Raw genomic sequence first — 12,491 nt, 5'->3', positions numbered from 1 at the left:
ATTTTTTTTATTTGGGATGATTTTTTATTCGTCGCATTACAATACATGTCACACGTTCATATTTAATTATATAATCAAATTATTATTAAAATTTGCTAAAAAAAAAAATGTAATGTAACGTTTATGAGCAAACAGTATTATACAATATTGAGTACTTAATATACAATATAATCGTGATTTTTTTTTCTATCGAGATAACTTTATTCTTTTTTGTTTTTGATCAAACAAAACCCTTGAAAATAAAATGTACTAACAGTACATGCAATATTTTATTTTTAACTTTAAACTGGATTAAACCATACAAAATCAAATAAAAGTTTAACAATTTGCTATAAAGTATAAAATTTTTTAAATGAAAAAAACATTGATTTTAACCGTTTGATGTAGTAAATATTGTCGATTCTTACTGTTAAAAATATTATGAGATATTTAAATAACGCGTGAAAAAAAACACCGTGTTAGTTGTGCAACGCATTTATTCACTGTTTAAAAATAAAATCCTTATTTCTCAGGTTCGAAGTCTGGACGAGTAGCTAGAAATATAAATATTTGTCGACGAGACAATTATGAAGGTGCCGATATTATTTTCTACGCCTCGTGTATATTGCATAGTAAACAACAGCAACAAACATTGCAATTTTGTAAATAGTGTCATATGATATGTTGATTTTAATACTATAACGTAATCTGCTTTCTTGACACTTGTTCGTAAGAATGCGTAACAAGCTAATTTCATAAAATGCAAGCTGTTTATTGCGGGTATTTCTATTTAAAAAAAATAACGCGTTTTTTTATAGTATAGGTAAGCGGACGAGCATATGGGCCACCTGATGGTAAGTGGTCACCAACGCCCATAGATACTGGCATTGTAAGAAAAATTAACCATCGTTTACAACACCAATACGCCACCAACCCTGGGAACTAAGATGTTATGTCCCTTGTGCCTATAATTACCTCCACTTCCCTTGGCTCACTCCCCTTCAAACCGTAACACAACAATATCATGTTTTGCGGTAGAATATATGATGACTGGATGGTACCTTCACAGACGAGCCAACAAGGCCTTACCACCAATGAAACTAAATTTGCTCAAATTTGCCTCTAACAACGTCTATAGTTTAACTCTAAAATGTAAAGTTTATGCACTTATTCCGTACTGGAATAAGGTCCAAATTTTCTCTTTTAAAGGAGAGACTTAGCCCAGCCGTGGGACATTATCAGGCTGTTATTTTTTTACTTTACAGTTTGTAAAGTCATTTCTATCGAGTTACAAGCACCTACTGAGAGTATCATTCTACTTGAAGAGCACAACGCAGGAAACATTCAATTTATGACCGATTATTTACTTAAATATAGTTCGAAATTTGGAACATAATTATATCACTTATTGTCATTGTATATTTATTTAAATGTCATGTTAGGAAATCGTTAATAAAAAGGCGTATAACTCAATACAAGATTATATATATGATTAAAATGTGTGGAGTTTGTATATGTTGATTTTCTGGCAGGGTTATATTTAAAATTAATTGTATATTAGTAACATATATGTTTTGTTTATTTGGCTTTAGAGGATCTGGTCAGTTTCTTGTCGGTTCTTCTCGGTATATACATTCCAAGCCAGTGATACCTTTACGTTTTAATATGATCATGTAAAAAGACGATTAAAAAGTAAGAGGTATACTTCAACACAGTATTTTTTTTTTTGATAAAATAAAATAAATCTAATATGGCGGAATCTACTGAGTATGACACACGATAATAATTTATTCAAATGAATGGTAGTATACTAATACTAAATGTTTATTTAAACAGTTTTATCAGTTCATGCTTTAATTTCCAAGATTAAGTTTCATTTATAAATAAAATTTAAGCAAGACGTCGTTTCGAACCGAGATCGCCCAGAGATTACAACATGCGAAACTTAACTCAAGATTGCGGGTTCAAGCTCGGGCAATCTATGAATTGTGCGTAATTTGTGTTTATAATTGATCTCGTTCTCGTGGTTAAGTTAAACATTGAGAGGAGACCGGCGTATGTCTGATGATAATCTACGACATTTAAGTCTAGTGTCCACCTGTCCGAATAGTGTCATCGTGGTGGAATAAACTGCAAATCCTCTCTATATTATTTAAATTTTTCTTTATATCGTTTTCCATGTTTAAATTATTTTTTATTTGAATTTATGTTAATTTGTTTTCGTCTATTGAGTGACGAGTTCTAAATAAGTGTTTAACATGTAATTGATAATAAGTAAATGAAAATTTATTCCATATTCTAAACAAAAAATATGCAGCCCGACAACGTAAGATGACTTGAAATTAATTCTATTATTTACTAACTTATTACCATCATCATCATTCATCACGCTATAATGCTTTAACGACAAATATGGAATTAATTACGTAATTCCGTATTTATTATTATTAATTAATTTAAATTAATTTTAAATACGTATTTTTTTTTTCAAGATACATATCATCTACATTTAAAAATATATAGAATTACATAAAAAATAGCTTAAAACAAATTTGTTACAATGTAATAAAGAATATTAATCCGTAAATCGTTTTATATTTTACCTTATACTCTTGAAGTTTGAGATTATAGTTATATATGTGAAGTAAAGGAGTAATGTATTTTGCTTTGCAAAGAGTTATTTAAAAAGTAATTGCTATGTTTTTCCTTGAGCATATTCTTGAATATATTTGTCGTATTTTCCATTGTATTATTTTGTAATACTAAATCTTTTACATGAATAATAAATGAAGTTTTACGACTAAGATTATGAATTTCCAAGTGGGAATGTTTGAGGAATATAAATTAGAATATTTGGTAAAAGTCATGTGTTTAATGAAATTATAGTTTGAAGTGTTATTTTAGACGAGCTTATTTAATTAACAGTTATAAATTGAAGTTAAGTATTAAATTAAATGTTAAGTTAGCACTGTCTCGGAATCTAGATTCTTCCGAGATTTACCTACCGCCAAGATACCAATAGTAACCATGATCTTAATGAATAAAATCGCTAATTTTATTAGACTTAGATTCATTTCTAGACCTATGTATACATATATATCTAGTTTTTGTATGACGTGTATTCTGTTAATTTTTTTTTTATAATTAGTTGCTCCGTTTGGTTTCATCCGTGTTAAATATTAGGTCCTTACATTTCACACAGGAGGAACATGAAGTCAATTTTTTTTTGTAAAATATATTTAATTAATCAAAGTATGCACCGTTGTTATCTATGCACTTTCGCCATCTCATAGGTAGGTCATTGATCCCTTTACTAAAAAACCATGGGGGCGAGAATCAATAAACTCTTTAAAGGCGGTTTGGACTGTCGCATCTGAGTTGAATTTTTTTCCTTGTAAGAAATTCCGGAAAAAATGGTAATCTGTTGGAGCAAGGACCGGGGAGTACGGTGGATGTCACAGACATTACAATTGTAGCTCATCTAACTTAGTGGTTGTTTGTTGTGCAGTGTGTGTGTGTCTTTCATTGTCGTGAAGTAGCAGTGGCCTAGAGTGATTGACCAATCTCGGTTGTTTAGCAGCTAGTTCTTCCTTTATGGTTTGCAGTTGCTGACAATAGATATCTGCCGTAATCGTTTGGCCAGATTTTAGAAAGCTGTAGTGAACGACACCGGCGCTAGTCCACCAAACACCCACAAGTAACTTTTTCTGAGTCAATTTTCGTTTAGGGCAGGATTTGGCTGGGTCTCCAGGGTTCAGCCATTGCGACGAGCGCTTTCTATTATCGTACAGTATCCACTATTCATCACAAGTAATGATTCGATTTAAAATCCCTTCATTATTGTGTCGGTTGAGCAAAGTAACACAGCAGTCGACGCGTGTTTGCAAGTTCGATTCAGTCAATTCATGAGGTTCCATACCCATCGTTCAAGTTTTTTATACTTTTCCCGATTTGCTTCAAGTGGATTAATATAGTTTTTTCACTTACCCCGAAGCCTGCAGCTATCTCTGAAGTGCTTTGTAATGGATCCGCTTCCACAATAGCTTTAATTCTTCGTTTCGGGTTGGTTCTGAAGGTCGAAATTTCCAGAACGAAAACGTTGAAACCAAAAACGTACAGTACTTTCTTTTGCAACACCAGCGCCATACACATCATTAATCCTTCGAACTGTTTCTGCAGCACTGGTGCCACGGTAGAACTCGTTCTCGTAAATATACCGATATTTTATGTTTTCCATTGTGCGGTATGGTATATAAGCGACGCCAAAGAAAAAAATTATGAGGAAAAAACAAATGAATGACTGTTTTCAAAACTTAAATGTACCAACTAAATGAATTTATAAATTTGAATTCTTAACCAAAGAGGGGACTTACAGCTCTCAAGAAATTATGCTTAATTTTATATAGTTTGTAATCTAACGCAAAAAAGATAATTCGTAAAACGTACTAGTAGGTCCTAAAACTTACCAGTTATGTATGTATTGGCAAATATATATATTATATCAGATATAGTTGGTTTGTTTTTAAATTAAAGTAATCTACAGTTCGTTTCCTCATGCTTTTTCAATCGCAACAAGAATAATGAAAGTATTGTGATTTGATGAGAATGTAGGTTAGCATTGTGTCACAAATGGATTTATCTTTATTTATAGACACATATTTTATACTTCTTGAATTAGTATTGATTTTACATTGAAATAGTTTTAAAACGGTATACTTATCTAAAGATAATTAATTTTGAACGTAATATTCAACGATGTTAAAGATAATAAGTTAAAAAACCGAGTTATATTTCAGTAAATTTATTAAAATCTATCAAAAGACAAACTTTGTTTTAATTATGAACACGAAAAGGAATAATGCGTTCAAAAGTATTAAATCTCGAGGTATGCTGGCATCTAATACTCACTTTTCTTATCAGCAGGCGTTAAAACACAACAAACACTCTGGTTTTATTATGACAACACAAAACTCACTTACTTATTATATAAACAGGTAAAGCCGTTATCACAATATCGCTATTATACTTAAAATTACACAATTGTTATAATTTTTTACGTAAATCTTCTCGAGTTATAGTGCACGCGCTCGCCCGCGCGCTCCACAAATTGTCTGATGAGACGGAACGTTGATTGGCTGCTACTAAGACGTTTTGTGTCCGGCCTTTTAGAGATGATGGAATCGAAACTGATGGATAGCCCGTTTTGCAGTAAAAAACAAAGGGCTTTATATAGAAACGTAACTTAACCGTTATTTTGAATTTTGTCGTGTTACGAAGAACGTTATTTGGATTGTGTATTCTATTGTAATGTTATTTATTTTATTGCTTCTTGTTTTGCGTATATTGAGAATATATATATTTTTTTAATTTTCGAGTAAAATATTTATCTTATAACAGGGTTTTACCGTACTGTACTGTTTATTCCAATCGTAATAGAACGAATTCCACGACTGTTCGACTAGCATGTCCTTTTTTCTATATCAACTTTATCGATTGGTGTCAGAAACGTTAAAAAACGTGCGCGCAAATATTTACAAAACAAAACATTCACGTCACACGTTATGTAACTTGAGAGGTATTCGCAGAAATTGATGCTGATTGAACACTGGTTACTTATCTAAAATATAGCAAAACTAGTTTCATATATTTCAAGCCATTTACAGAACTTTATGATAGGTTAAATTTGATTGAAAAGATTAGCAGTTGGTTGTAACTAACTTATCTAATTATTATTTGACGAAATCGAATAAAAAATATATTTATTCATGTAGCCTCATAGAGGTACTTTTGAATGATCATGTGACAGTATTGATTTTAATGTAAAGCTACCACCAGTTTAATATGAACATTCTTACGAGAAGATTCGGCAAGAAAGTTAGTAGTAACTTAGTCCTTTTTACCGTTTTAATTACAATTCAAGTGTAAATCAAATACAATTAATTTTTTACATATCCTGCTCGGAAATCAGCTAATAATAACTCCACGTTTTTTATCATTTCTATAATCGTGTGCTGTCATTTATATAACATGCCTTATTGATTAATGTTTTTTGGCATGATATTTAATATTATTAACAGGCCAAAATTAAAAATAAAAGTCGTATCTTATTATAGAAACTAATACTTTTACTGGTGGTAGAGTTTTGTGCTAGCTCGTCTGGGTAGGTACCACCCACTCATCAGATATTTTACCGTAAAACAGCAGTACTTGGTATTGTTGTGTTCTGGTTTGAAGGATGAGTGAGCCAGTGTAATTACAGGCACAAAGAACATAACATCTTAGTTCCAAAGGTTGGTGGCGCTTTGGCGAGGTAAGGAAATTTTAATGCTTCTTAAATCATAGATGTCTATGGGCGGTGGTGACTTTTGACACTTAACATCACACAAAGCCCTAACATGTAGTGATTTTTTTATATTTTTTTTTATACAAATATTTTATTAGAAATTGCAATTATCAGAATAATTGCCTTTAAAAATTAATGAGTGCTTTAATGAATGTCTTTTTAAATCGATGATTTCATTCAATAGATCTCAAATTTCATCACGATCTAAATCAATATTCATTGTTCTTAAATGACAAAAAACACCGACGTACATTGAATTTAACAAATGTTCCGTCACATGCCTTACACGCACGAAATAATTAAAAATACAATAAAAAAGACCGTATTACAAATTAACAGAAAATGTAATTTAAAAATTAAAAGTGAAAAATAGCTCAATTTGCCTTTTATTAAAAACTTTTTATGTGTACTATAAAGTTGAAGTCGTGTCCAAAAACAAACAATGTACCTATTATGTTACACTTAGGAATACTTAAACAAGTTTATTTATTAATAACCCTATAAAATTATAATTAAATTACTTATAAATAATAACTACACCAGTAGAAGTACTAAAATTTATTATTTGTTAATTTTAATATCTTTAATATAATAAACTTATGAGATCTTTATAAATTTAATAAAACCATTAAATGATATATTGCTAATTCGATGACACTCGTTCAGTTCTCTTTTTTTATAAAAACGCGGGACTTTTTTTAACTTTACTACCAAACAATACCAATGACGTTCTGAAACCGATTATATAAATCACATGCAATATAGAAATATGTAATTATTAAATATATTAAGTGAAGTACATAAATAATTATTGTTGATTGATTATTGAGTGAGCAAGTTGCTAGTGGCGTCAAAGCGACCCAGTGGCGCTCGCTAAGACGGAAAGGGTACCGCTGGTTTTTTAGTGGGTATATATATTTATTGATGTGGTATATTGATATATTTAATTTGAACGAGGAATAATTTGTAATAAAGTCATTGGGATCTAGGCAAAGGTCAGTGAACTTTGAATAATCAAAAACTGTTAACAAGTTATGCATAAATAAAACAAAATCAATTACACATTGATTGATAGTTTTATAATGATGGTAGGTATTACCCGATTTTCTAATAACGGTATGTTATCATAACACAGCAAAGTTATCGATACAAAATGTTAAAGTTTACAAACAATCAGTGTACATATATAAAAAAAAACACATTAATCATATAACTACCTCCCTTTTTCTGTAATATCCAATCAAAATAAACTATTGGTTTTATAATATTGCTTAAATAAAGTATAAAGTAACTCGCATTGTTGGCTTAAGAATAATTTGATATGTTATCTCGTCTCATACATCAACCTATATAATTATATCATGATTATTAAAATAGCAGCTTTCGTTTTTACAAATGTTTATTAAAGGTCAAATGGTTGATTTACCTTCAATAGTTTCATATTCAATTTAATATTCATGTTTTATGCAAAATAAATTACTTTTGTTATGTATAACACAAAAAATAATTTAGTGTTAAGATTTGCATAATTAATAATAATTATATAAAATGATCTGCACCTGAAATGTGTCTATCAATTTTAAATAAAATAAAAAAATAATAAGACTTACAAGTCACCATTGTTTACGAATTGCCCCATGTGTTTCATTATTCAAATTAAAACCAAATAATGATACTGTAAATTTATATTTCGTTTTCAACTTTTTATTCTTCATACATCCAAAACGGGCAAAGAATATCGGTCATTATCCCATAAAGTATGTCCGAATTTCAAAATATTTTTTACAAGCGAATAAATCGCTTCGTTAATTGTATTCTTGTCATTTGCTCTTAAAGATTCCGTGAGGGTTGCTTGATACCGTTGTAATCCTTTTGCTTGTGTGCTGTTGACTAGAAAAGTATAATATTTAGAATTAAATACTATAAAATCATATAGATTATAGTATATTCCAATCACACATAAGTGAAGACAAAGAAACAACTTTGACCCTGAATTGATGAGATATCATTGACCGCGAATCAAAATCATGAATATATGGTTCACGAAAGTTGAGTTTAAAATGTCGAAGTAGTTGTTATTGGAACTTTAGAAGTAAAATAAAAGTGGATATAATAGTTAAATCGAATAATATTGTATTATAAATAAAGTTATATTATTCAACAACTTTTGTAGTGCATATTGAATGAATGAATATAGCCAGTATCATCTAGGATGATATAAGGATTCTAACGAATCATACATCCAGATTTATTTAGACATTTAAAAGTTATAATGGAATAAAGAAAGTCATAAATACTTTGGGCAGTCGTGTAATAAAAGCCCGAGATGGCCCAGTGGTAAGAACGCGTGAATCTTAACCGATGATCGTGGGTTCAAGCCCGGGCAAGCACCACTGAATTTTCATGTGCTTAATTTGTGATTATAATTCATCTCGTGCTTTACGGTGAAGGAAAACATCGTGAGGAAACCTGCATGTGTCTAATTTCACTGAAATTCTGCCACATGTGTATTCCACCAACCCGCATTGGAGCAGCGTGGTGGAATAAGCTCCAAACCTTCTCCTCAAAAAGAGGAGAGGAGGCCTTTAGCCCAGCAGTGGGACATTCACAGGCTGTTACGGTTACGGTTACGGTAATAAAAGAAACCAATTCTATATTACTTTATAGGCTTTAAATGAATTTTATAAATCACTTAGTTTTTATTTTTTTTATTCTCTTAGCGTTATAATTAACGATTTTGTTTTTTATCTGTCTGTCTTTTTGTTTTACTTTTAAGACTTTATAGGTATACCTGTTTTAAAACCACTTCTGTTTTCTACGTAACAATATGTGTAGCCAATGAGGATGCCGGCAGAGATTGCGGATAGCGTCAGGATGATCAGGCTTATTGTACATGCTATACAAATAACCCATCTCGGCTTACTGCAAAATGGACTTAAAGTTGACGAATATATAGTATTTTTATCATTAAATACATTATATAGTTTTACATTTTAACAAATGAGATTTGGTATGTTTAATTTGTATATTAAATTCTATAAAATACTAAGTTCAACTTTTTATATATTTTACAATATAAACAATTTTAATGAAATATTTAACACGTTTTGTTATAAAAATCTCATAAATAAATACTTTAAAACGTTTTTTTAATTAACCTCAATGTACGTGTAATACTCATTCATTTCTGACCGCCTGTAGAAATTTGTTTATTAAAACATCGGAAAACACATTGCGGGAAATATTCAGAAACATTTAATTTCTACAAATATAAACGCAATAATTTACTTTAAAAGAATAACTAAATTATTATTTTATAGCAAAAATATTTAAAGGATAAAAGTTACTGTAAAGAATGTATTTTAATAACAATTATTAAAATTGTTATAGGTAATTCAATATTTCCTGTGGAATTATATTATGTAGCGATATAATTATTATTCTATAATTATTGTGCAATTAAAAAAGAGGTCATAACTTTATAGTAGGGAATAACAAACTAATAAAATATAAACAATTATATAACAACATTTTAAAATGAGACGTTCTAAAAACTTTTTTTTTTTTAATATTTGTTATAGTTAACTCTAGTCTCTCCAAGTCTAGGTTTATTAGTATGAATTTAAATTATATTAGTCCGTTTTATTATACTGGTTAAATTTTGTTATTTTTAGTTTTGTGTATATGAATTTTGTTGCTTAATATCTGCGTGCATTTGTTCATTCATGCGTAGTTTTATGCTCAATAAATAAAATTATCTGATGATCTATTGAAAATTAAAAATATATATATTAGTCAAGCAGACTATAGTGGTTGTTCAAGCAATCTAGTGTTGCGTATTAATTTTATGAAGGCGAAAGCACGATCACTATTACCTGCGATTAGATTTATTTAACTTTTAACTATAAGATTTTTTGTTAAACTTACTTTTTTAAAATTCTAGAGACATTTTCGCTTCTTAAAATTGTATAACCGCTCATTTCTCGTCTTATAAAACAAAATATAAAAGTAAAGAAAAAAATCTGACAATTTCACGAAAGTAGATGAAAGTAATGTCTTTTTTTTAATTTTATGTAAGGAAAAATAACGAAGAACTATCGTGCGTAAACAACGTCTGCTTTTATTTTTAATATTTTTATAATCAATATTTATTTTGTGAATAAATACTTTTGTAGTATTATATATATAACAAACAAAATAATGTTTGTTTTAATCCATTTTATTTTTTTAGAGTTTTTTTGGTATCGATATTCATATACAATAATTCTTACGCAAGTATTTAAAAAATAAATTGTAACTCCTCTTTTATGTTATCTGCCAACAGTATAATAGTTTTAATTTATGTATGATTATTTTTAATCTATGGTTTTTATATTTTTACAATAATTATATTTTAATTATTATACGTATTTTTTTAACATATAAAATGTGTAATTGCAGTAAATTAACATATTGCATGGGCAATATGGTTTATATATTTGAAAGGTAAATTTTTTACTTATTTTTTATAGTATGACAAGAGTTTCACTAAAGTCAAAATTATTTTGATATCATTTCGCTAAAATGTATTTAAAATAATGTAAAATGCCTCGTTGGACTAGTAGCTTAGTCCTGGCATTTTCTAAGAAGTTTGGATATTGTAGTTGAAAAGTTTAGTAATTAGTAGTGTGCATTTTCGTACTTTGTGAAAGTGCATAAAAGCTGCACCTGAACTCTTTCTAATAGGTGGACTGGTAAATGATCACCCCGGCCTATAGACATTGGCGCTGTAAGTAATATTAACCTTTCTTTATAACGCCAATGGACCACAAATTTTGGGTTTATTTCACAAATAATTAACAAATAATTGTTATAGGTTAGCGTCATGTTGTGCTTTGACGTCTGTTATTACATGCTTAATATTGACACTGCTTATAATGCTGGCCCTGGGCATCGGACTAGGGTACAACTACTGCTATATTCATATGCATACTGAGGATATGGAAGATGGTAAGATCGAGATATATCTAGAACGTGCAATCCAAATACTTCTTGTAATCACGATCAAGTTAAATAATCCAGTTATAGAAATATTGAAATCGAAAAAAGTCAATTTAAAAAATCAGATAGTTATCTCAATTTTTATTGAAATGCTGGAGTAAATATGGCAATACAATATCGAAATAACGATTTTGGTTTTACCTATTACATTTTAACTGTTAGGTTTCTACTGCATAAATGTTTTTATATTGACCAATGTTTTATATTATAAATGTGAAAGTGAGTTTGTTTGTTACACTTTCACGTCTTAACTACTGAACCGATAAACATAAAATTTTGCATGCACGTTGTCAGATGCACAGAAAATGACATAGTGTACCTAGCCGCTCCACCTCCCTTCATACGTGGACGAAGTCGCGGTCTGAAACAAGTTAGTATATGTAAATGATCATTACTGAAACAACGATGTAAACTTGATTTTTTCAGGTAATTATGTACTAGAGAAACCAGTTTATTCACACGTAACGACAAGTGCTGATGGCCTTATCGTTGTACAATCCTCAGTTACAACTCCGCCAACGTCCTCAGTTACAACTCCGCCAATGTCCTCAGTTACACCTCCGCCAATATCTTCAGTTACACCTTCGACAATAGATACCGACTCTGGTTGGATTGTACCTCTCAATACTGGCATCGACTTCACGAATCTCATACAGAAGATTAGAGAAAGGAAACAGAATGTAACAATACACCTGGTAGTTTAGCTTATAGCAAAGAATATGTTACCCTGCTTTGTTTAACTTAATAACATATGTTTATCCATAAATATTATGGGTCTTATAATGAGAGGAAAACATCTGGATTGTAAAGTTTAACTAATAAAAAATTACATCTATCTTTTAGAAATTATATTAACATAAGTAACAAGAAATATGCCAAGTTTGATTCTTTCCTCGGTGGCAACTTTAATACACGACACGATTTGTTCGGCAATAGTCGGCAGTAAACAAAGTGTGCTAACCTGATTACAATATCCCTAGTCCAACTAATAATTAATACAAAAGTAATGGCCATTTTAGTGCTTTATCCTATTCAAGCTAAAAGATAAGGATGAATTTATATTGTAATATGAACCTGAGAATTTTTTACACAAGCTTAATCGTTTCTAGCTATGAATCTTTCATTTGCT

General features: G+C 29.8%; 3 protein-coding genes across 7 annotated transcripts in view; 2 read left to right on the top strand and 1 right to left on the bottom strand.

Moving 5' to 3' along the window:
• The window catches only part of LOC126773637 (glutathione hydrolase 1 proenzyme-like), a 57,434-nt gene extending 52,343 nt beyond the window's left edge, over nt 1-5,091 (bottom strand). For 2 of the 4 annotated variants that reach the window (XM_050494630.1, XM_050494629.1), the window contains exon 1: nt 4,888-5,088. The gene's annotated coding sequence lies outside the window, so the exon portion shown is untranslated. Of the gene's footprint in view, nt 1-4,887 lie in introns of all 4 variants that reach the window. The other 2 variants (XM_050494632.1, XM_050494631.1) reach the window with 2 other exon arrangements.
• The window catches only part of LOC126773636 (sec1 family domain-containing protein 2-like), a 157,841-nt gene that overhangs the window by 63,454 nt on the left and 81,896 nt on the right, over nt 1-12,491 (top strand). The window lies entirely within an intron of this gene.
• LOC126773929 (uncharacterized) lies at nt 10,749-12,066 on the top strand. Its single transcript, XM_050495189.1, has 3 exons — nt 10,749-10,807; nt 11,178-11,311; nt 11,789-12,066. The coding sequence occupies exons 1-3, from the start codon at nt 10,749-10,751 to the stop codon at nt 12,064-12,066; spliced, it is 471 nt and encodes a 156-aa protein (XP_050351146.1).

The sequence above is a fragment of the Nymphalis io genome, chromosome 15, assembly GCF_905147045.1.
Source record: "Nymphalis io chromosome 15, ilAglIoxx1.1, whole genome shotgun sequence".
Taxonomy (NCBI): Eukaryota; Metazoa; Arthropoda; class Insecta; order Lepidoptera; family Nymphalidae; genus Nymphalis; species Nymphalis io.
This window is presented reverse-complemented; position numbering and strand designations above follow the sequence as displayed.